We start from the raw sequence: 25,436 nt of genomic DNA, 5'->3' as shown, positions 1-25,436 counted from the left end.
GAATGGTCAGCATGTGTAACGCTCTGCCAAGATTGTTATCGCCAGGGTTAGGGTTAGGGTTATACGCGCCCATTATGTGATCAAAGATCTTTTCATTGATTTCATCATTTACAACCTTCATTTTATTCTGTTTGTTGATTAAAAAATCAGTTAGGTCATTTAACATATAAAACATTACTTGAAAAATGCTGACCCGGGATCTTGAAACATCTTAAGCCTAAGTCGATCAAAATCTTGATTTTATAATAAAATAATGTAAAAGTCAAGCAGACCAGAAGGGTTAGGGTTAGGGTTAGGGATATTTTTAATATTGTTTCATAAAGATGTTGTTATGTGCAAATGAAGAAATAAATTCCATAATTAATAAATATTTTATCGGCGATTAAAAATTTCACTTAATTCTTAGTTTGTTTCATGATCCTGGAGCCAGGAGCTTCAATTGAAAGTTATTGTTTACAATATGAAGATATATTAATTATCGAACGAAAGAAATTATATAACATAATATATTATTTCTTTCCGCTTTATGAATTTAAGCAAACCACGTCAGACAAGCTTTTTAGGAAAGCTAATACTTGTTTAAGTATTATTTTCTGTGCATTAATTACCTTCAATTTCATTTTTAAAAATTTCTTTATAGATTTTGATAATTCTGATTCAGCTATTAAAATGGCGGATCTTCACATGGGACAGGAGGTAGTGTGACATGCGGAGTTTACATAAGCCTCGAACTTATCGTTAGAATAATGTATTCTTAGTGAAACAGGAATAAATAAATGGTAAGCCTATCTTTGAGCACTTTCCAATGTTGAAATATAATTTGTGTGTTTACCAAGAAGACTTTATTCCAATTTGTTCTAATCTTCCTCAATTTTGACATTAATTTTTGAAGTTATTGACTGGGCAAAACATGCCTTCAAGAATGCATCTTAAGTATAAGTTATGTCATGACTATGTGAAAAGTAAATGTATTTGAATTCAATTGGTGACACCACATAAAAAGGATTAATTATAGTGAATTTGCCTGTCATCTGTCTTAATTGGTGAGCTTGAAATAAAAGACACCACATGTACAATCTGACACATTTGTTTCATTTTTGGATATTTTACCCTTGGATAAATAGGGGCCTCTGCGGATGAGTGAAAAATATCGAATGGACGTTAAACAGACTAACCCTGCAACCAGACACCTTCATAGTCAATAATAATGAATATATTTGATATTGCAGTTACATTATTGCTAAACTTCTGCAATTTTGATTTCCAATTTTTGAAATTCTGAAAACTGTTTATAATGACTAAAAATGCTGTTACCTGCTACTACGAAATGAATACGATAACCAATAAGAAACGTCGCGCACCTGATCATCAACCAATCACAGGCGATACGCGATAACCTTATTCCCACGATAACAAAAAGTTGTACACACGTTTCATCATAAAATAGAAACAAGTAAAATATTATAGCTACTTTATAAACAAAATAACTTTCGTAATAATTAAAGAAGATTGACATACAATTAATTAAATAAATCGCCGCTTACAACTTTTAACATTTTAAGAAAAATGCATTCTGGGAAACCGCACTTCCGGAATAACAAACCATGCGGCGAAAGAGAAAACATACCAGGTAACAATTTACCGAATAATCGCTAAACAAACACCGTTTTAATTATGTGATCATGTATACAATATAGGAAGCTATAGATAACAATTAATTTAACATCATAACAACATTAAAATCTCGAAAAGCAAACAAAATAACGTATGCGGCAATACACATCGTCTGACAGAATTCGGGGGTCGTATCAAAACACAATGCACTAAAGAAAAATGTAATCAAGTAATACGGTTAAAACTTCGTGATTATAATATCACTGTCACTCTATTTGTCACATTTTGCCCCCTGTTAAAATTGTCCAAGTCCCTTTGGACTTATTTTACAACAATAAAAAAAAATGTCAACAATGCAAGAATGAAAAGATGATCTCAAATCAAGATGAAAGTGTGATGTAACAATATATGGAAGGATGATTCTATAACAACAATGCAAATATGAAAATATGACAACAATGCATGAAAACATGACAAGGTAAGTATAAAAATATAACATCATGTAAATATGTGCATCTGTACTTGCACATAAATGCTAACAACTGATAACAATGTACTTTGTTAATGCTAATAATTTAGAGACAAAGGTACATAAGCATAACTATAATTAGTTACTCAAGTAACATATCCTAATCTTCCTTGATTTCCTTTACAGAGTTAATCAGAACAGAGGATACCAATGGACACAATTCATGTTACTAATCGTAAGCTCTCATGAAAAATAATAAAAGGTAAGTACACAGATCAATCTCTCAGGTTACTGTCTTCAAAGATAATTAGATTCATAAATAAATTACCAATTCCAATGAAAGTCATTCAACAAAGACATCAAGTAAAATATGAATTCTCAATCATTCAAAATGATTGTACAGTCATTGCTCAAAATACATTCAAGTACTCCAATTTATTACTTCAGACACTCTCAAGTATATACAATGTACATACATCAAACTATCATTACAATTATAACATTTGGTAATATGATAACATACAAATTCAAGCAAAATAAACCACCAATGCTCGAAGTTACAATGAAAAATACACAGAAAGTCCACCACCCATCCCAATCCTAACCTTACTTCCCAATTATCAATAAAAGAAATATTATAACAAGTTAACTTATCTGAGGGGAAATATACTTAGCACAAAGTTAATGTCCATTTTTACTCTTTCTTTCAGGCTTCAAAAGATTCTCAAGGGGAGATGGTCTTCGGTACGGCTCTGGTTTCCTTGCTGATGGTCTTCTGGGCATTTGATAAACAACTGATTTCATTCTGGGAGGTGGCGGAGACTTCTGCCGATACGAAATATTAGGACGTTCTCCTTCCCCTGGTCCGTGATGCATAGATCTCATCTCCTGCTGCGTCTGGGATCTCTTGAGGAGTTCTTCTAGCCTGTTGGTGGCAAGGGTGTTGTTTCTCAGGGCTCTGGCCTGTCTTTCAATGATGGCTTTCAGCTCCGCTACATCATCCTTAAATGGTGAGGTATTCACTCCTATGTCCCTGGTAGTTTTGGGAGGCACATTTTCCAGATCGAACTCGCTAGTATCTTCTAGGATCAAAAACTCTTCAAGGACAGATGCTTCTTCATTGTTAAGTGGAGTGATCGTGGAGACTGAAGGAGGAGGAACAGTAGAAGATAAGACAGGCACAGCAGCAGATGAGATGGGCACAGCAACAGATGAAACCGGCACAACAGGAGATAACACGGGCACGGCAGCAGATGGAGGAGCAGCAGATGGACCCACTACAGTGACAGAAGCTGATGGCACAGATAATGGTGGAGATGTACGTGGTGCAATGGTAGCATAGCTGATCTGGACAGATGGATTGGGAAGTGGAGGAATCGTGGGTCTTCTTTTGCTCTCCCAGTATCTCCGGGATTCCTCGATGGACCACTGCCGCATCATGGAGAACACCACCTTGCTCTCCGGCCGAATCTCCTCTGGACCCATAAGTGTGTAAGATACTGATAAGGCCATGGAACGATGAATTTCATACCATTTGATGTGACTGCTAAAGTTGGTGTAGTTGTAATGGCTGTATTGGCACAGGGTACAATGATAGGGCCACTCGTCTATGGTCAAGTGTTTTGAGTACACGTGCTTCATTACAGTGTGTCTCTCTCCTCTGTACGGGCACACAACGCAACCCCACACTCGGCCTCTCCTGCCAGCTGTAGTCATCAAAGACATCTTGCAAGGGTAATTATCTGCAATAGAAACATGGAAAGTACTATGTAATTTATATTAACAATAATATGACATTATATACAAGAATAGCTATACTTTCTTAATAGCCATAAAATTCTAATCAGAAGAATACCCCATTTATTTAAACCAATAGTTAGACTTGCATCATGTAAATATGAACATGATAAACAACAACTCTCTTGTTGTATTCATAATAGTTTATTTTATTTGTTATTTGTAGGCTGCAAAGGCATGACAGAGAATAACAAAAACGGTAAGTCTAATTTTGATTTCTTCTCATCTCCATAGCAACTTTCTGGATCCATTTGGGCGGGTCATCACCTCGATAAGGCAACAACTTGTTGTGGTTGACAACTCGACTCTCTCCTCTTGCGTCAATCTGGAGCTTGAAAACCAAGTCAGAGTAGACCTCGGTAACAATGCAAGGTCCTACATAAACTTGTTTAAATTTTGGACATTCATTTTCTCCAAGTTTTTCATTTAAGAGCCAAACAACATCACCAGTTGTATATTTATAAGTCAAAACTTTTGTGTTGTAAACATCTTTTTGTCTTTGTGCAGCTTGTTTTAAATGTCTCCGGCATATCTCATGAGCTTTATAAAGGTTTGATCTAATTTCCTCCACAAATTCCCCATATGAAGAAACTTCTTCGCCATTAGTAGCCAGTGGATGATGAGTCACTTCATAAGGCATTCTGAGTTCGCGACCAAACATTAGTAAGTTTGGTGAAAGTCCAGTTGATTTGTGGCATGTTGATCTGTAAGCTGATGTCAAGCAGCTTAAATTTAGATCCCATTCATCATGAGCATCAGCTATGAAAACTTTTATCATTCTTATAAGCGTTCTGTTGAATCGCTCAACCATTCCATTGCATTTTGGGTTTCGGGCAGTAGTTCTAGTTTTCTTAATGTGTAATAATGCACATAATTCTTGAAAGATATTGGACTCGTAATTTCGACCTTGGTCCGAATGTATAGTTGTAGGGCAACCATATCTTGTAATAATTTCATTCAAAAGTACTCGAGCTGTACATTCCGCTGTCTGATCTGGAACGGGGAAAGCTTCAACCCATTTTGTGAAGTAGTCCATAAAAACAACAATGTACCTATTCTTTCTCTTTGTAATAGGTAAAGGACCAATATAATCTGTGGCCAGACAATCCCATGGGGCACCAAACAACATACTTCCCAGATGAGCTTTGGGTTTATGTGCAGGAGGTTTGTTTACTGAACAGTTTTCACAAGATACAATAAATATTCTGATTTCTTCCTTCAATTCAAACCAGTAAAAGTTTCTGGTAACTCTAAATTTTGTTTTCTTAATCCCTAAATGTCCTGATAATGGAGAACAATGGCACATGGTGAGGATTTCTTTCTTCATAACTTTCGGGACGATGAATTGTTCAATGGTATTGCTTAACGTAGTTCTACATAAATTATAAAGAACTCCATCTTTGATGACAAGTTGATCCCACAGGCTAAAGTAATGTCTAGTGGCAACTGAATAAGACACTAAGTCAGCTTTTGATAGTCGCTCACTTTTCGACTTCTGTTGTAGAACAGGGGCAATGTCAGGATCTTCAACCTGAAGTTTGTGGAGTGTAGAAGATGAATAATGGGTTTTCCAAATGGTGCAGTCTGATGAAATGGATTCCTGTTGCTGCTTCCTGGTAACTACTTTTCTTAAAGTCGCAGAAAGTTTTGGAGTGGAAATTTTTTCGTTCGGTATATTATTGGCTCTAGAGATGCATTTTTTACAAGGGCCGCATTTCAGTATGTCCATATTGTCAACCATGTCACACTGACAGTCTCTTGGATTTATACATCTAGAGAGAGCATCTGCATTTCCGTGTTTAGGGCCTGGTCTGTACTCCACTTCAAAGTCATAAGCTGATAAAATTTCTAGCCATCTTGCCACTCTTCCTTTTGGTTCTTTGAGGTTAAACAGCCATACAAGTGCTTGATGATCTGATCTAACAATGAACTTTCGACCAGATAAATATTGCCTAAAATACTCAATAAAATGCTTGACTGCCAGTAATTCTTTGTCGGTTACGCAATAATTTCTCTCGGCTTTATTGAGGGTTCGACTGGCATAAGAAATTACTCTTTCGCGTCCATCTTGTTTTTGACTCAAAACTGCGCCAATTCCTATATCACAGGCATCAGTGTCTAGTATAAAGGTGCCTTTATTAGGGTCTGGATAGCCCATGATTTCTGGACCTATTAGAGCATTCTTCAAAATGGTGAAGGCTGTTTGGCAATCTTGAGTCCAATGAAATGGTTCATTTTTCTTTGTTAAGTTTGTAAGGGGCTTGGCCTTTGTGGAAAAATCTTTGATGAATTTTCTGTAATATGATGCCATCCCAAGAAATTGGCGAACTTCTGTTAAATTCTTTGGACATGGCCAGTTGACAATTTTTTCCACATTCTGCATATCTGGAGCAATGCCATTTTTGTTTATTGTATGGCCTAAAAACTTGACCTCTTTTTGGAAAAGTTCACATTTTTCAGGTTTTAATTTTAATCCAGCTTCATGTAGTTTTGTTAAAACTTGTTTTACTCGTTCAACGTGTTCATCAAAGGACTTGCTGAAGATTATGATATCATCGAGGTAGATTAAGCAGATTTCCCATTGTAACCCTCTCATGGCTAACTCCATAACTCTTTGAAAGGTTGCTGGAGCATTGGTTAGCCCAAATGGCATGGTAACGTATTCAAAGTGACCATATTTGGTTACAAAAGCTGTCTTGGCTATATCATCTTCTTTAACTTTGATTTGATGGTAACCAGAGGTGAGATCTAGTGTAGAGAAATATCTTGAACCTGCCACTGAATCTAAGCAATCCTGAACACGTGGCAACGGAAATGCATCCTTTGTGGTAATTTGGTTAAGTCTTCTATAGTCAACACATACTCGTATTTTCCCATTCTTCTTTTTTACTAGGACTAAAGGAGAAGCCCAAGGAGACAAAGACGGTCTAATGATTCCTTTGTCTTGAAGTTGCTGAATTGCATTTTTCTCTTCATCTGCCAAAGCCAAGGGCACTCGACGTGGAGGCTGTTTTATTGGACGATGATTTTCAGTTATTATTTCATGCTCTGTGAGGTGAGTTCTGCCTAAATCCCATTCATTTTTGGAGAAGACTTCTGAATAACTATTTAACAGGGTTTTCAAGGTTTTTGCCTCTTCTTTGGACAAGTTGCTTACAGACCTCTCATACAGATCTGTCAAGTGTGCTAAAGATTCCTCTTCAGTTTGACCTTCCAACCCCTCTCCATTTTCAGCTACTCTTCTGACATCGTTTTTATCAGCTACATGTAAACCCAATCTTGATACCTCCAAACAGACCTCAGCAGTTCCCAGAACTGTATCTTGGTACAATGTTTTTGCTTCTTCCAGAGGATTCATGATTCTCAAGGGTACTGTAACTTTCCTAACAATATCAATCACTGCTGGCGCCACAAGCAATGAAGATTTAGCTGTAAATTCTGGTGAAGATTCAAAAAGGAACAATTTTTCTTGATCTTCTTCATGATTGCGTTCAACAAATGCCTGAATCAGCATTTCGCTCATAGGGGGTATAGTGTATTGGTCAGCTGATCTAAGAGTCAATTTCGATTCATCATCATTTGAAATGCATGGAATTTCATGTCCATAAAATTTTATAATTTTTCTGTCCAGATGAATTTCGGCTTTACTTTCTTTATCCATTAAAATGTCCATTCCCAGCAGAGCATCGTCTTCTATGTCTGCTACCAGAAGTTGTTTCTCTATTTTTACTTCTCCAATTTGAATTTCAAAGGATCCATACCCATAAACAGGTATATTTGCCCCACCTGCACCTCGGAGTTGAGAATTTCCTATCAACAAAGGTTTTTTATCATCCTTTAATTTCTTGTATACTCTGTGAGACAGAATACTGGTGGAAGCTCCAGTATCTGTAGTAAAATGAACAAAATACCCATTCACCGTTCCCTCTAGATAAATTCCTGTTGTATTTGGTAATCTGTTTAATTTTGTAGTTGAATCTAGTTTTTCTTCTTTTGTAGAGTCTCTACTGTCCGTCTGTCGGTCCTCAGTAGTAATCTTTGTAGCCATCCCTCGACCCTCAGAAATGGCTAATGGCCATTTAAAGGATGGGGTCTAACAACAGGCTGTTGAGTCTGGTTGTGCGTTATTTTCAGGGGACATTCCCGTGCATAGTGTCCATTTTGTTTACAGCAGTAACAGACAATAGTAGGTATTCTTTTGTCACCATTTTCGACTTTCATGTGGTTTGTCACTTGCTGTAGTTCGTTGGTCCTGTTATCTGCTAAAATTTCAGTCTCCTCTTTTGTGCCATATTTCTGCTTGTAAAACTCTAACTCCTTGCTTAACTTTTGCAGCTGTACTTCCAAGTCATTATTTCTTTGTTGTTCTTCTGTCTGTTTTGCTGTACTTTTGATCTGACCTCCCTTTGGAAACTTCTTAAAGGCCTCACTTCTGGCTTCAGTTTTCTGTTCTTTGATTTGTCTCACAGCTTTCTGCTTGTTTTTCTGTGCTCGACCAGTCTCTTCGAAATTTACTACTTGTAGGACGGCCTCGTCTATATTCTCTGGTTCTTTGACATATTCGACATGAAACTGGGCATCGCCGTCTGCTAGACCATCTAAGAATCTTCGTAATAGATCTTCTTCTCGCGTCTCGGAGTTTCTCTTGGGGTGTGCTTTGTCATACAATCGTTTTAATTCAGCGGCGTAATCCTCCACTCTCTCTCCAGGTTTTTGTTGCCGGTTACTAAACTTGGATATAAAGGTCTTTCTAGTTTCGACAACCCGAAACCTGTTGTTTAATTCCTCCGTCAGTTTCCTATAGTTTCTTCGAGTAGATTTGGTTAGTTGGCCATAAACAAATTCTGCTGCTACCCCATGAAAACGTGGCAATAACTCGTCAAGTTTTCGTTTTTCACCCCATCTCTTCCTTTCTGCGATCTCCTCAAATCTTGCGTACCAAATTTTCCAATCTTCTTTGCCATTAAAGGGAGGTAACTTTACTCTGGAATCTCTGGATTTGGTTTCATGAAAGACGACTGAAGATCTAGCATCACTGGACTCTGTATCTTCCAGGTCTGAATCAGAATTGTCTTCATACTGATATTTGTTGGTCGCTGGCCTAGCATGCTGCATTTTGGCTGACAGTTTCTGTACTGCTTTTTCCACCTCGGCTTGAATTAGCTGGGCAATGTTTGAGGTTGGCGACACATTATCATTATGGATCTGCAATGGAGCATCATTAGGTGGAGCCAGATAGTTTTGAAAACGATGACTGGTGTTGTTGTTTGGAGCACCATTTTGACTTCTTCCAAAGGCACAGCTTGTGGCAGAGGCGTTCTGGACCACGTAAGATGATGGGTAATTAGAAGGGAAACCCATACTTGAAACAATAGGTATATTACCTAAAGATGTAAGAACAGGAATTTGACCTGTACAAGCAGCAGGTAAAGTACTGGCTGGTGAGGAAACTGGTAAAAACTGACCAGTATGAGATATGACAGGTACATAACCTGTATTGTGTGTACTGGACATTGTATGGACAGGTCCTAATGTGCCAACATTAAAATAAGGTTTTGAACTATTTGGTACATGCCCTGACTGAATTGTGTGCAGTGGCTCTTGACAATGCATGAAAGTACTGCTGGTCATTGAAGGACTATGATTGTGAGGTACAGAATGTGCAGTTGAGAGTGTTGTCAAGTAACCAGTGTTGCAATTTTGTAAATGATCTGGCAGTGGGTTTCTTAAGCTTACTAAAGGTGAAGCTACTGGACCTTGAGTACCCGACAAAAATAATGGTGGCCTAGCACTTACTTCATGTGAAAATAGTGAGTGCACTGAGTTGTTACCCTTATATACATTTGTCAAAGAGCTAGGAGTAGGAGCTCTAGTATGTGTGCTGGGTACCTGGATTACATCAGAAAAACTTACTGGTGTAAACGAGCTTTTGGATGTTACAGGTACATCACCTGAATTGTGTTGCAAAAGGGTATTGTTTGTAACATGTACTAAACATGTATGATCTGCAGCAGGTAATTTACCTGCATTAGTTGCAAAAATTTCGGACTCTACATTTGTTTGTGGAGTAGAACTTGTCAGTCTTGTGCTAATGTTTGTGTTATTAGCAGGTGTTTCAATCCGTTTTCTTTCTTCTTTTTCAGACTGGACAGATTGAGATGCGTCAGAACTGTAGTCTCTACCCACCAGCACATCCTCTTCTACGTGTCTGCTTACAGGAGATTCCAAATCTCGACTTCTTCTTGCCGCGCGACTACGAGCTTTTCTCTTAGAACCCATGACATAAAGTTACTTTGTAAACAAGTAAAATAACTTGTACATAAAACACCAAGATAATGCAAGTAAACAGTATTGTATACCAAATGTTTTTTTTTTTTTTTTAAATAACCTGTAACTTACAGGTACATGAAAAACTTCTTTTTTTAGAGGTACAGAATTCAATCACTGGATCTGTAAATTTTACAGATCCCGCCGTGGATGCCAAAATTGTAACGTGCGGATACGCTAACTGGACTGTCTTCAACAAGTCAAGAACTCCATTGAAAGTTTATAAATTTATTTAACAGGAAACAAAACAATACTGTTCAACATTTCACAAAATCTCTGGTGTTTCACAAACTCATAAAAAAAACCCTCTATAACTGGAGTCTTATCCAGTAATTAAATAATTCATGTGCAAGTCTAACTCTCTTAGACCTATTAAAATCCCAAGTTTAATCCTAAACTGGTAATAAACCAGTAATCATGAAAATCCACACCAGTAATATACTGGTAAATAAATATTATTCAATCTCTGAATAAAGTTTTCTCCCACACCACTTAATCAAATTATTTAACCCCAAAAAAACTAAATTAACCACACACCTTTACACTGGTGTAATCTACTGTCTGTAATCTAATCTCTGTCTACTCTGCTGTCTGCAACTCTCGTTCTTACTATATATACGTCATAAAATACTACGAAATGACGTAGAATACGATAACCAATAAGAAACGTCGCGCACCTGATCATCAACCAATCACAGGCGATACGCGATAACCTTATTCCCACGATAACAAAAAGTTGTACACACGTTTCATCATAAAATAGAAACAAGTAAAATATTATAGCTACTTTATAAACAAAATTACTTTCGTAATAATTAAAGAAGATTGACATACAATTAATTAAATAAATCGCCGCTTACAACTTTTAACATTTTAAGAAAAATGCATTCTGGGAAACCGCACTTCCGGAATAACAAACCATGCGGCGAAAGAGAAAACATACCAGGTAACAATTTACCGAATAATCGCTAAACAAACACCGTTTTAATTATGTGATCATGTATACAATATAGGAAGCTATAGATAACAATTAATTTAACATCATAACAACATTAAAATCTCGAAAAGCAAACAAAATAACGTATGCGGCAATACACATCGTCTGACAGAATTCGGGGGTCGTATCAAAACACAATGCACTAAAGAAAAATGTAATCAAGTAATACGGTTAAAACTTCGTGATTATAATATCACTGTCACTCTATTTGTCACACCTGCTAAACCTTCAAGTATATCTAATCCAATTACATGTACAAGTTTAAAAAGCTAGAAATTGTTATTGTATTTTTTTTCTCATAATTGATTTAGTTTACCTCATATTTATTCAGGAAAGTTGAAACATTACTCACTTATCCATCCGTTTCCTTCCTTTTTGTAGCATACGTTTTACTGTTATTTCCTGGTTAATGTGTTTATTATATGTTTTGCACGATTAAAGCTTTGGGTTTGTATCTGTAATTTTTCTTCAGCTATTATGAGTCCACTACACAGTCAAGCAGGTCTTCTTGTCGTGTGTGTGTTTGCTTATCAAGGTTTGTATGCTTGAATCCATTTATAGTGTCATATATCTCATCACTAAATTCAAAATATATGTGCTGAGTTCGAATCAGATGAAAATATCTAGATACACTCCTTTTTCTTTGTAATATCAATAATTACTTTAATAATATAACTTAAAACAACTGAAAAAGGATAAAATACATATTTCAGAAAGTGGAAAATGAATTTATTTCTCAAATTACTTTTTTGCGGAAGAGTTAGACACACACGGCGACATGCAGTGTAAGCATTTATCAATTATCTAGGAAACGTCCACACCACATTCCGTAAAGTCTGTATTTTCTTTGCAGTAATTGGTCAAAAAGTCCAAAAACTTATTGAAGGCTGCATAAGTGACAATGTTACTTTGTCCTTTGATCTACCTGAGAAGAGGAACCATACTGTGGATAGTTATATTTGGTACAAACAGGATGTATCAGGGGACCCCAGCTTCGCCAAATATACTGTAGCTGAAAACAAGTTTGAAATCTACAGAGATGCTCAAAATCGACTCCTCCACAATCATAATGATCCATCACAGCTGAGAAATTTAGTTTTACTGAATGTGCAGAAAAGTGATGTTTCTAAATATGTTCTCGTGATTAATTATGTCAACGTCACACAGCGGACATCGGAGTATCTCTTACGATTGTCGGTTAAAGGTTTGTCAAGAGAAAAAGTTTAAAGAGTGTCATAGTGATTGATATGTAAATAAAATGGTATTATATTTTATTTCCGTCCCCTACAAGCTGGATAAATTATATGTCAACATGCAATAAAAATATGTCAACATATAATAATTATGTCTAAAAGAAAATAATTATGTAAACACGAAGTTACTAATCTTCTAAGAAAATTAAATTCTGGGGGCAAATTTACTCACTAACGCCAGTATCTAACATCATACATGCAAGATGCAGTGAAATTATGTTGACTTGTGACTTATCTATGTTAACATGCAAATAATAATGCAAACATGCAAGATATTCATGTCAATATGTGACTTATTTATGTTCACATGCGACATAATGATGTAGACACACGACTCATGTATGTCTATCTGCAAGATAATCATGTCAGCCTGTACTTTTTAGCTAACCTGAGCCGAAGGCTCAAGTGAGCTTTTCTGATCACATTTTGTCCGTCGTCCGTCCGTCTGTCCGTCTGTCCGTCTGTAAACTTTTCACATTTTCGACTTCTTCTCAAGAACCACTGGGCCAATTTTGACCAAACTTGGTACAAAGCATCCTTGGGTAAAGGGGAATTTAAATTGTTAAAATGAAGGGACATATCCCCTCGCAAGGGGAGATAATCAAGAAAAGACAAAAATAGGGTGGGGTCATTAAAAAATCTTCTTCTCAAGAACCACTGGGCCAGTAAAGCTGAAACTTATGTGGAAGCATCCTGGTATAGTGTAGATTCTAAATTGTTCAAATCATGACCCCCGGGGGAAGGGCGGGGCCACAATGGGGAATCAAAGTTTTATATAGAAATATATAGGAAAAATCTTTGAAAATCTTCTTCTCAAGAACCACTGGGCCAGAAAAGCTGAAACTTATATGGAAGCATCCTGGTATAGTGTAGATTCTAAATTGTTCAAATTATGACCCCCGGGGGAAGGGCGGGGCCACAATGGGGAATCAAGTTTTATATAGAAATATACAGGAAAAATCTTTGAAAATCTTCTTCTCAAGAACCAATGGGCCAGAAAAGCTGAAACTTATGTGGAAGCATCCTGGTATAGTGTAGATTCTAAATTGTTCAAATCATGACCCCCGGGGGAAGGGCGGGGCCACAATGGGGAATCAAAGTTTTATATAGAAATATATAGGAAAAATCTTTGAAAATCTTCTTCTCAAGAACCACTGGGCCAGAAAAGCTGAAACTTATATGGAAGCATTCTGGTATAGCGTAGATTCTAAATTGTTCAAATCATGACCAGGGCGGGGCCACAATGGGGAATCAAAGTTTTACATAGAAATATATAGGAAAAATCTTTGAAAATCTTCTTCTCAAGAACCACTGGGCCAGAAAAGCTGAAACTTATGTGGAAGCATTCTTGGGTAGTGTAAATTCTAAATTGTTGGAATCATGACCCCCGGGGGAAGGGCGGGGCCATTATAGGGAATCAAAGTTTTACATAGAAATATATAGGAAAAATCTTTGAAAATCTTCTTCTCAGGAACCACTGGGCCAAAAAAGCTGAAACATACATGTATGTGCCAATGGAAGGATCATGGGGTAGTGTAGATTTCAAAATGTCTAAATTATGATCAGTGGGGTAATGTGGGGATGCATTATGTATAACAAGGGTGAAATCTGGTAAAGAACAGAATGGTCAAAGCTTCTCAGGTGAGCGATGTGGCCCATGGGCCTCTTGTTATTAGCTCACCTGAGCCGAAGGCTCAAGTGAGCTTTTCTGATCACATTTTGTCCGTCGTCCGTCAGACCGTCCGTCCGTCTGTAAACTTTTCACATTTTCGACTTCTTCTCAAGGACCAAAGGGCCAATTTTAACCAAACTTGGTACAAAGCATCCTTGGGTAAAGGGGAGTTTAAATTGTCAATATGAAGTGCCAAGTCCCCTTACAAGGGGAGATAATCAAGAAAAGACAAAAATAGGGTAGGGTCACTAAAAAATCTTCTTCTCAAGAACCACTGGGCCATGAAAGCTGAAACTTATGTGGAAGCATTCTTGGGTAGTGTAGATATTAAATTGTTAAAATCATGACCCCCGGGGTAGGGCGGGGCCACAATAGGGAATCCACATTTTACATAGAAATATGTAGAACAAATCTTTAATAATCTTCTTCTCAAGAATCACTGAGCCAAGAAAGCTGAAACTTTTATGGAAGCATCCTTGGGTAGTGTAGATATTAAATTGTAAATATCATGACCCCTGGTGGTAGGGCATGGCTGCAATAGGGAATCCAAGTTTTACATAGAAATATATAGAACAAATATTTAAAAATCTTCTTCTCAAGAACTACTGGGCCATGAAAGCTGAAACTTATGTGGAAGCATCCTTGCGTAGTGTAGACATTAAATTGTTAAAATCATGACCCCTGGGGGTAGGGCGGGGCCACAATAGGAAATCCAAGTTTTACATAGAAATATATAGATCAAATATTTAAAAATCTTCTTCTCAAGAAGCACTGGGCCAGGAAAGCTGAAACTTATGTGGAAGCATCCTGGGGGTAGATTCTAAAGTTTTAAAATCATAAAAGGGTAGGACCCGGGGTAGTGGGGCATGATAGGTATAGCAAGAGGGGGAATCGGGTAAAGAACTGCATAACCCAAGTTACTCAGGTGAGCGATGTGGCCCAAAGGCCTCTTGTTTATTTTAACATGCTACTTATTTTGTCAAAATGTTTTAACATGCTTATGGCGTAAGTAGGTAAGATTACTTATATTAGAATTAGATTCTCTAAAGAGATTGATAACTTGCATGCCAGCATGATTATTTTGTATGTTGACATGAATAGGTCGCATGTCTTCATAATTATATTGCATGTTAAAATAATTTATCTTGAATGTAGGGGGCACAAATATGCCACTATACAATAATAATTGTCAGAAAGATTTAAAAGAAAAGAAGATTTTTTTGTTTATATGTTTGATCTTGTAAACAACTTCATGAAAGTCGCGTGGCGCAGTGGTTAGAGCGTCTGCTCTAGAGTCGCGAAGTAAGGAGTCAATCCTTACGTCGCGGGTTCGAATCCCACTGCGGGACGTGGAGACCGGTCCTTCGGCTGAGACCGTATAAACCGAGGCCCCGTGTCGCAGTAGATGCTGGCACGAAAAAGATCCCTCACTGCTCAAAGGCCCTGAGTGCCGAGCATAGGACAAAATTTTTCGCCCTCCACCGGCAAGTGGTGGCTTCTCCATATGAGTGAAAAATTCTCGAGAGGGACGTTAAACAACATACAATCAATCGATCAAACTCCCTTTGTTTCCTGATTAATTATAATAAGATTCATACATTTTAAAAGCATTATTCTTGTTGAAGTCACAATTAACTAACTTTTTCTATTGATATTAACATTATTGGATTATTTTCTTAGATCTTTGCTTTGGAAAACCCGAGCTAGTAGACGGATGTGCAGTATCAACATGTTTTACAGGAGAGAACGGAAACCTAACAACGGTATCACATTTTACATCGAAATTATACTGTATAAAGGAAAGTGGGTCTATCCTGAATCAACTAATGTCGGTTGAATGATTATTTGCCCTATTTCTCTCATTAGTAAGAAAAAAAATGTAAAAGGAAGGGCAAATAGTAACATTACATTTAATTTAAAAAAAAAAACCTCTCAGACCTTATTCTTTTGCAATGCATATCAAGCGACACAGGCCTAATCAATAGGACATTCATTACTTGTGATTGATTACTGTATACAGGGTTTTTTTCGCCCCGTGTTATTTTCGCCCTTTCATATTCGGAAACAAGTTTGCCCCATTTTAAATTCGCCCAGAAAGATCTTTGTTTAAGATTTTATACTGTCTACTTAGAATTCGCCCCGTTTTAAATTCGCCCACTTCCAACGAGGGCGAAAGGGGCGAAAATTAAACGGGGGCGAAAATTTCCCTGTATACAGTAATTAAAGTCTACATGCTCCTTTTTTGACAGAACGCGATTATGATAAATAATAATAAATTACACTGTGCTTTCCAGCAAAATCGATTAATTTTTTTAAAACTAATTTCAAAGACTTGTTTAGTTCAGGGGACCATTTTGCAAAAGAACTTACGGGTACATGTAAGACCAAAAACTTTGGATAATTGTTAAGTTTTGCAAAATTAATAATTTTCTTCAAAATGATTTGTATAAAATTATCTTAACATATTTCTTATAAAAAGATTATTAAAATAATTTTCGATATAAAGATTATTACGCCCCAACTCCACGCATGCCTCTTCTAAATGTTTACGTATTTAAGTATACTAATAAATTACTTAAAATAATTTAATCCAATAAACCCATGTATCGGTAAGTCTTATTATTTAGATGATAACTGATTTTAAATTCCTGAGAGGAACATAAGTTCTTATAAAAGTGTTATGAATTTTTTAAGATTTACGGTGACGAGGCAGGCACGACACAAACAGTGAATGGTTACACAGTGGTGAGAAACTGTACAAGTGGTGTCTCTGTTGGCTACTCCTGCTGTAATGCAGCCGGAGACTGTGAGGAACAAATGCTCATTGTGCCCGAAGGTACGCTCATTATTGCATTTTTGGAATTTAGATGTGCATAAAGATATATTCAGTTTTCTACGTAGCCTTGCGAAACAAGAAGCGGTCTAATAGTCAAACGAGAGTATTATGCTTGTTTTTTTCTATGACATTTCACCATCAATTAAATATATTGAATAAAATTGATCGATTAAAAAAAATCATCTCCATCAGCAATTTTAACTAGACTTAAAATTAAGAAGAAAAACACGAAAAACTTTAGTAAAGCTTTATAGGAGATGAATGAGATATTTATATGGAGTAAATTGTACTTTGCGAGTATGAGATACAAACTGTAACCATAGCTGAAAAAGTTGTGTTTTTTGAAAGCTTTGAAAGCAACTCAAGAGTACAGAGTCAGAGTGGGAGAAAACAGAGAGAATGTAATTATATACATACTCAGTTTGCAGTCGTATTGAAAATAAAAAGTCATTCGATAACTTGATGCTTTTTTAGAATAAAAAGAAATCTCATTCAACAAATGTATTTTGAGAAAAGAAATTTTAAAAATTAAAAATCACAAGTTAATTAAGATGTGGAGACATATATGTCTTTGAAGAAACTACAGTCGTTGAGCAAAAGATCACAAAGGATCAATGTGAGTATTTCTAAGCATGTCTGCACTATTCTTTTTTCAAATGCATGTCAGATGTATAATATTGTTACCCTTGCATAAAAGACGCTATTTCATATTCCTGGTTCATATTTTAATCATGTATAATAAAAGCAACTGCAATCATTGTCATTTTTGTAATTTTTAATTGCATTGTTGGTTAATGGGAAATCAATTATATTTAAAAAAAGAAATCAAATAACTTTTTTTTTATTCTTGAAATAAAACCAAAATTATTACTTTACATGATTGTTTCCTACAACAGCCTAGATTTCAGGTTTGGGACTCTTTCAGATAATTTGTAATTGCTTCATTTTAGCTGATAACCTCTATTGTACTTACCTCTAATGAAATGCACGTGAGAATTTTTTTTTATTTTCCCATTTACATATTCCCGTTTGGTCGATGTTCGATAACAAAGCCATAATAAGTATTGAGAAGAATCTTGAAATCAATTGAGAAGTGGGCTAATTAAAATGAGCGCTTTAAATCTTCTTTGCTGCCTGTCAGATTAAGCAGCTGTACATATGATTCTCCTTATTTCATTCCAGACTAATAGAAAAAACAAATAATTATTCCAGTCCTTTAGATTACATTTCCTTTTTTTCATTTAAACGAGGCCGAGTCTAATTCGAGTGCGCATCACTTTGCGCAGCTTTTAACTTCATGCAGTCATTTGTGTGACAGTACACCTTTCAAAATTATTTTGAAATCAATACAAAATTAACATTTTCTGTAATTCCTACTGATCTAGAAATGTAATTTTACGACATTAATTGGAAAAAGAACGTTAAAATGGCTCTAACAACGTCACCATTTTCGGATTTTGTAAGAAATGCATGGCGCTGAAGAATGACGCATGACTCGCTTATATGTTCAAGACGTCTATGGATATTATGCTAAAAACTCATGGCAGAACTTCCCTAGAAACATACTAGCAATCTAAAAATTGCTATTTTTACCGAAAATAGTTGTATGCGCCGATAATTCACCAGCAAAAATATGTATTTATACCGTAATATTGCAATTGTAGAGGTACTGAGCTTCGAAAAAATAAACTTAGTAATGACACTCTTTATAACATATATATTGTATATATATGTATATTTGTTGTAATTTTTATTGATTATATAAAAATGGCAACACATAATTTCATTTGGACACTCAAATATGATTTTTATATTCAATAGATGTAAAAGAAAACGGTGGATCTGAAGTTGGTATAATAGCTGGTGTAATAGTTGCAGTTTTAGTAGTGATTGGAGTTGGAATTGCCGGAGTACTAATCTATAAGAAACGTCAAGGCAAATTAAAGTGTTGTAGGCAAGTTAAAGTGTTTTATTTAATTTTAATTCTGATTTCTTTCAGATATTGAATTCTTATGGGTACATTAAGCTACAGTGTATTTCGCAAAACTCGCTTGAAAGTATACACTTTGACCAATATTGTGATGCGTTGAGTGATGACACTGATGAATCTGACTGATATATAATTGAATCTTACTGAAGTTCAGTTGCCAAATCCAACAAAGAATCTGATTGGTGCTTTTTTATAGGCCCGCCCACTTTCACAAATGTAAAGCCAAAAATATGGAATGTTTCCAAGAAAGATAGAAAAGCTGTAGAAAACGGCAGCAGTTGACTTGATCATGTTGATATACATGTCATGTTTATATCAGGTGCATGTAACACGGCCATTTGTTTTCTTCAGTACATCAATAAAATAATAACATGGTGGAGAATAGTTAAATCTTTAACCAAACAAAATAATAAAAGCAAACCACCACCACCCTTAAAGTCCTCAAATCATATATACTTTCAACCTATTGAAAAAGCTAAGTTACTTAATGAATATTTTGCTGGAGTATCAACCATTAACAATGAACCTGAGGTACCTTTACACGGACCAGGACCACCACTGAACTTATCATTTGATGATTTTGTTATCACAGAGCAGGAAGTATTGGATCAGCTCCAAGTTATAAATGTTACAAAACCTCCAGGTTCTGACTGTATGTCACCCTTGATTCTTAAAAATATAACTAACTCGATAGTAAAACCCCTTACCAAACTTTAAAATTATTCACTTACTATTGGACAACTTCCAGACATTTGGAAAAATTCACAATTTACTCCCATCTATAAAAATAAAGGAAGTGCACAAGATGTTAATAACTATCGGCCAATATCAATAACCTCAGTTGTATGCAAAATCTTAGAAAAAAATCATATTCAAGCACTTGTATAATTATTGTCTTGAGAATAATTTAATTAATAAATATCAATCTGGATTTCAACCAGGTGATTCCACAACTAATCAATTACTAGAAATATATCATACAATAATATCTGGTCTTGATAGAGGTAAAGATATTAGATTTGTCTTTTCCGACATCTCAAAAGCATTTGATAGAGTATGGCATAAAGGTATCCTTTATAAATTGAAATATTATGGTATATCTGAACAAATTGTTACTTGGATTGAGAACTACTTGTCTGAAAGAACTCAAAAAGTAGTTCTTGATGGCTTTTCATCAACTACTAGAGCTACCAATTCAGGTGTTCCTCAAGGGTCAATCCTTGGTCCCTTTTTATTCTTATTGTATATTAATGACATATCTGAAAAATTATCAAGTCCTGTAAGGCTCTTTGCAGATGACACCTCTCTTTATGTCATAGTTGATGATGATATTTTTAATTCTGCAAATTTATTAACTAAGGATCTTGGACAAATAAAACAGTGGTCTAATAAATGGGCAGTAGAATTCAATCCTTGTAAAACAGTCAACCTAGATTTTAGCAGGAAAAATATTTGCTATCCAAAAATTAAGTTTGCTGAAGATGGGCCCACTATTAAAAATGTTGAAACACATACTCATTTAGGAGTAAGATTTCAACAGGACGGTAATTGGAGATCCCACATACATGATATTCATGCTAAAGCCTGTACTCGTTTAACTATCTTAAGAATGTTAAAGCACACACTTAAGAGGGATGCTTTGATAAAGATATATTTTGCTTTTATTCGTCCTGTTCTTGAATATTCAAATATTGTATAGGATAATTGTACTGAAAGAGATGCAAAATTACTTGAAGATGTTCAAGTTGCAGCTGCACGAATAATAACTGGTTTAAGAATCAATTCATCAAGATCAAAGCTTTTATTTTTTTATGAAGAGCTTGGCTGGGATACTCTTGAAATAAGAAGAAAAATACATAAACTAGTGTTATTTTATAAAATAGTGTATGGATTAGCACCCCGGTACTTGCAAGATTTATTACAACAATGCATTCTACCAGATAATTCTTATCCCTTACGGAATCAGGAAAATCTTACATTTCATATTCCACAAGCCAAAACAACTTCATATATGAAAAGTTTCCTCCCTTCAACTTGAAGACTTTGGAACGATTTACCATTTAATATTCGAAACCTTTCTTCACTTACATCATTCAAGAATGCCATAAAGAATATATACTGCATAAAACCTAAGAAATATTGCAATTATGGAAGTCGTAAAATGAATATATTGCATTGTCAATTGCGAAATAATGCTAGTAATTTAAATGCTGACTTATTTAATCATTTTTTAAAGGAAGATAAAAGTTGTGACATGTGCGGGTTTAATTCAGAAACATCATATCACTTTTTTATGAATTGTCCAAAATACTGTATACAAAGAAAGAACCTAATGCAAAACTTTAATACTTTGCAATTACCAATGCCTTTATCTTTACAGCTTATCTTAAATGGAGACAATAATCTTACATACAACCAAAATATTGCAATATTTAAACTTGTACAAGAATTTATTGCAACTACAAAGCGATTTGTATGATATTTTATTTACCTTTGTTTTACAATTGTCAAACCACAGAACCAAAACCTATTTATGTTTTCTTATTAATTTCTTAAATTCATACAATCATTAATATAATTGCCAGTCATATATGTTAAAATATAAATTTAAATTATATCATCGGCTCATATATATATATTTTTTGTTCTTCTTAATTTGTTATGCTATATACATTTCTACTGAATATATGCATGTTTATATTTATATTTTTCAATGTAGCTAATATTTACTTGTACATGTATGACTTTGATCCTTGTATTGTGGAAAGGACTTATATAGGCAGTGCCTGCTGTCCAACCCAATTATGTTAATTCATAATAAAATATTGTTTAAATTAAAAAAAAAATAATAATATGTACTTAGATTTGATGAATATTAGGGCTGGGACGATATATCAAGATATCGTGATATATGTGAGGACGATACACGTATCGATACCTTTGAAAAAATATCAAAATATCGCCCAAAAAATCTGCCTATTTTTTTCTTTGTTTATTTAACATTTGGGGTTTAATATATAAAATAAATAAGTTAAATATAAAAATGAAATAAAAATAATTAACACCACTCGAGTAAAATATTTTTGTTTAACAACATATAAACAACTATTTTGAATAAATTATTCTCATTTGCAAAGAAAGAATGTGTTTATTTGAATGCAAAAAAAGATTTTATAAGCAACTAAACACATCGTGATACATATCGTATCGTGGCTCAAATATTGTGATACGTATCGATATAGAAAAAGATGCATCGCCCCAGCCCTAGTAAATATAGTTATTACATTATTTATTTTTAACATAAATTATAAGTGATATTTACTATTTTTCATGAATTCGTCCTTACAGTAAAAAGTGCACTGCATGAACAAAGCACAAGGATTTAGGTTTTTAGGTCACCTGAGTCACTCAGGTGACCTATTGCTACCTGTTTTTGTCCGTCGTCGTCCGTCGTTCGTTGTTCGTCGTCAATCGGTCGTAAACTTTTGAACATTGTCAGCTTCTTCTCTAGAACCACTGAGCCAATTTCAACCATTTTTGGCATATATTGAAGGGGAACAAAAAATGTGAAATTCATGGCCCCTGCCCCCCTGGGGGCTGAGGGGAGGGGCCAAAACCACTAAAATTAATGCAATATTAAAAGAATTTCTTCTTTACTCTTGGACATCAAGCAGTCAAACTGTTGGCATGATTGTAATCAGCAATGAGTTCTCTACAAAAATTGTGAAATTCATGGCCCCAGGGTCAGGGGTTCTAGTGCTTGGATGGGGCTATATAGATTATATAGTTAAATGCATTATTTCTTTGAAAATCTTCTTTTTTGCTCTTGGGTATCAAACAACAAACTTAATGTATAGTTATGATGAGCAATAGTGTCTCTTTCTAAATTATGAATTTCATGACCCCAGGGTCACGGGTTCTGGAGTTAGGGTGGGACTATTTATAGATTATATAAAGAAAATGCATTATTTCTTCGAAAATTTTCTTCTCTGCTCCTGGGTATTAGATAAACTAAGTACATAGTTATATTGAAGAAGGCTGCCTCTTCCAAAATTGTGAATTTCATGGCCCCTGGGTCAGGGGTTGAACGTTCTGGTGTTAGGGCGGGGCTCTATTGATTATGTAGTAAAAAATTCCTAAATTCTTTGAATACCTTCTCTGCTTCTTGAGTATTAAAGATTCTAACCAAGTACAAATTTATGATGAGCAAGAATGTCTCTGCCAAAATTGTGAATTTCATGGCCCCTGGGTCGGGGGTTTGGTGTTAGGGCGGGGCTCTATTGATTATATAGTGAAATGGATGAATTCTTTGAAAATCTATTCCTTTGCTCATAGATATTATGCCAATGATCTAAGTACATATTTATGACGAAGAAAGGTTCCCTTTTCAAACTGATTAATTTCATGGCCCCTGGGTCAGGTGTACTGGGGGGGGGTACTTAGTCTGAAAATAAATTAATGTTTGAAATCTGCTCTTTGGTATTAATCAATCATTTATGATGAAATAAAATTTATGATAAAATTTTGAAATATGTTGCTCTAGGGTTACTGGTTCCTGTGGGGTGGTGTGCACAACTGGTGGTTATAAAGTGGAAATGTATTTTCTCTTTGTTACTCTGATCTACCTCTGGGTATTAAGTAACCAAATTAAGCATGTTAAGTGTATAATTATTGTAACGTGAAGTGGTCACCCATCCAAGGGTTAAACAGGCTCGCCATTGCTTAACTTGCCTGAAATAGAAGGAGACTCTACCGCATCACCAGAAAAGCTAGCTCACTGGCGAGGCAGTATAAGTTCCCTGTATACTGTCCGCTACACTTCCCCCCGCTCAGGGAAGCTTCGACCCGAAGCTTAGCATGAGTTCTCTCTGAGTATCTGGGCCTCTTCAGCTACGGCAACCAATGCCGTTCCCGGACACGAAGTCCGTACTTGGACACAAAGTCCTAGTCTTAGAGCTTCCTGAAGCAGATCGAAATCTAACTTCAGATACGGCAACCCCTGCCGTCCACAGACACGAAGTCTGAATATGGACACTAAGTCCTAACTCTAAGACTTCCTGAAGCAGGACACCAGACACCCAGAGTCACTACGCTGCCACCAATTTTGTAACGTGAAGCGGTCACCCATCCAAGGGTTAAACAGGCTCGCCGTTGCTTAACTTGCCTGAAATAGAGGGAGACTCTACCGCATCACCAGAAAAGCTAGCTCACTGGCGAGGCAGTATAAGTTCCCTATATACTGTCCGCTACATTATGATAAACAATGGTGCCTCTTTTCAAAATTGTGAATTTTATGACTTTTGGTTTAAACACGAACCATGCAGTGTCAATTGCTGAAAAAATATTACATGACGCTCAGGTGACCTATAAGGCCTGTGGGCCTCTTGTTCTGGTTGCAACTTATTGCCATGACGACCGTTGAAATGGGAGTGCAGTAGTACACATACATTTGAAACATATGGTATTTTTGATAGTATTGACAATAAAACAGTAAACCTTTTGAATAACTCCGATGTTTTACATGTTTTACCACCTATGAATTTATATTTTTTTTCACTGAATAACAAGTGCTCCACTATCAGCTGGGTAATCACATGATTTCTAGTAAAACCTGCATTTTCAATTTGCTTGTGTTTGCCAACTCAATGAAATAGCTCACGTCTTAATTAAACATGGAGAAAAACTATTTTTAATGCACTGAAAAGTCGCACTAAACACCGAAAATGGAAAATGCTGTAAATAGGAAATCGGCAGAAATAAAAGTAGCAAGTAAGATGAAAATAGTGTGCTCGCGCCAACGAACGATATTCATGTACCATCTGCGTAAGGAATGCATGTTTATGTTCTCATTCGTGCCACTCAAACGAACATAGATAATTTATAAAATAAACACAAACACGTATATTAGGATGTAAAGCGCTCTGGTTGTGCAGTTTACTTAAACAAAAATTGTTACAGATACTATCATATCTTCTTTAATTGTCTTCGTTTTTACAAAACAAAACAAGATTTTTAAACATAAAATCTTTTTAAAACATGTAAAGCAAGGGCGGGTGGGTGGGGATTCAGTTATCCGCACTGAAAAGAGCTTCGAATGGTTTTAGAATATTCTGTGCTAACAGCGGTCAGTTAAAACCCGTGCAATGAATATTTAAATGTCTCCAGGGACTCGTCTCTCTAAAAGGCCTACGACCAGGCGTAAGCTTAGTCCGGACTAAATCAGTGACTAAACCCGGAAGTCGGACTAAGTTGCGTTTCACAAAAAGGCGGAGACTTAGTCGAGACTAAGTTTGGTTTAAATCTAGGTCTGCTCATGAGTAGGTGTAAGTTCTTAGTCTGTACACAACTTGGGAAAAGGGCAAGTGTTTTAATCATAAAGAGTTAAAGAAAATAATTATTTTATACTTATGCGATATAATACCTATTCATATACATGCACATAATTATATGATATGCGAAAAATCATGAAAATTAATAAACA

The 25,436-nt window shown here is 35.7% G+C and overlaps 1 protein-coding gene across 6 annotated transcripts in view; it reads left to right on the top strand.

Moving 5' to 3' along the window:
• Positions 1–602: 602 nt before the first annotated feature.
• The window catches only part of LOC134258775 (uncharacterized), a 56,744-nt gene continuing 31,910 nt past the window's right edge, over positions 603–25,436 (top strand). For 2 of the 6 annotated variants that reach the window (XR_009990224.1, XM_062741361.1), the window contains exon 1: positions 11,502–11,739. Coding sequence is in view for 4 of the 6 variants with exons in the window: in XM_062741361.1 (XP_062597345.1) it covers positions 11,682–11,739 (58 nt within the window). In the remaining 2 variants the exon portion in view is untranslated. Of the gene's footprint in view, positions 780–11,484; positions 11,740–12,057; positions 12,409–15,809; positions 15,893–16,823; positions 16,966–17,542; positions 17,582–18,786; positions 19,235–25,436 lie in introns of those variants that run through there. The other 4 variants (XR_009990222.1, XM_062741360.1, XM_062741359.1 and 1 more) reach the window with 3 other exon arrangements.

Source organism: Saccostrea cucullata, unplaced genomic scaffold (assembly GCF_032062105.1).
Source record: "Saccostrea cucullata isolate Sc308-1 unplaced genomic scaffold, CSIRO_AGI_Scuc_v1 ctg27, whole genome shotgun sequence".
Classification (NCBI taxonomy): Eukaryota; Metazoa; Mollusca; class Bivalvia; order Ostreida; family Ostreidae; genus Saccostrea; species Saccostrea cuccullata.
Note: the sequence above shows the minus strand (reverse complement) of the source record. Positions and strands in the feature narration are given on the sequence as shown.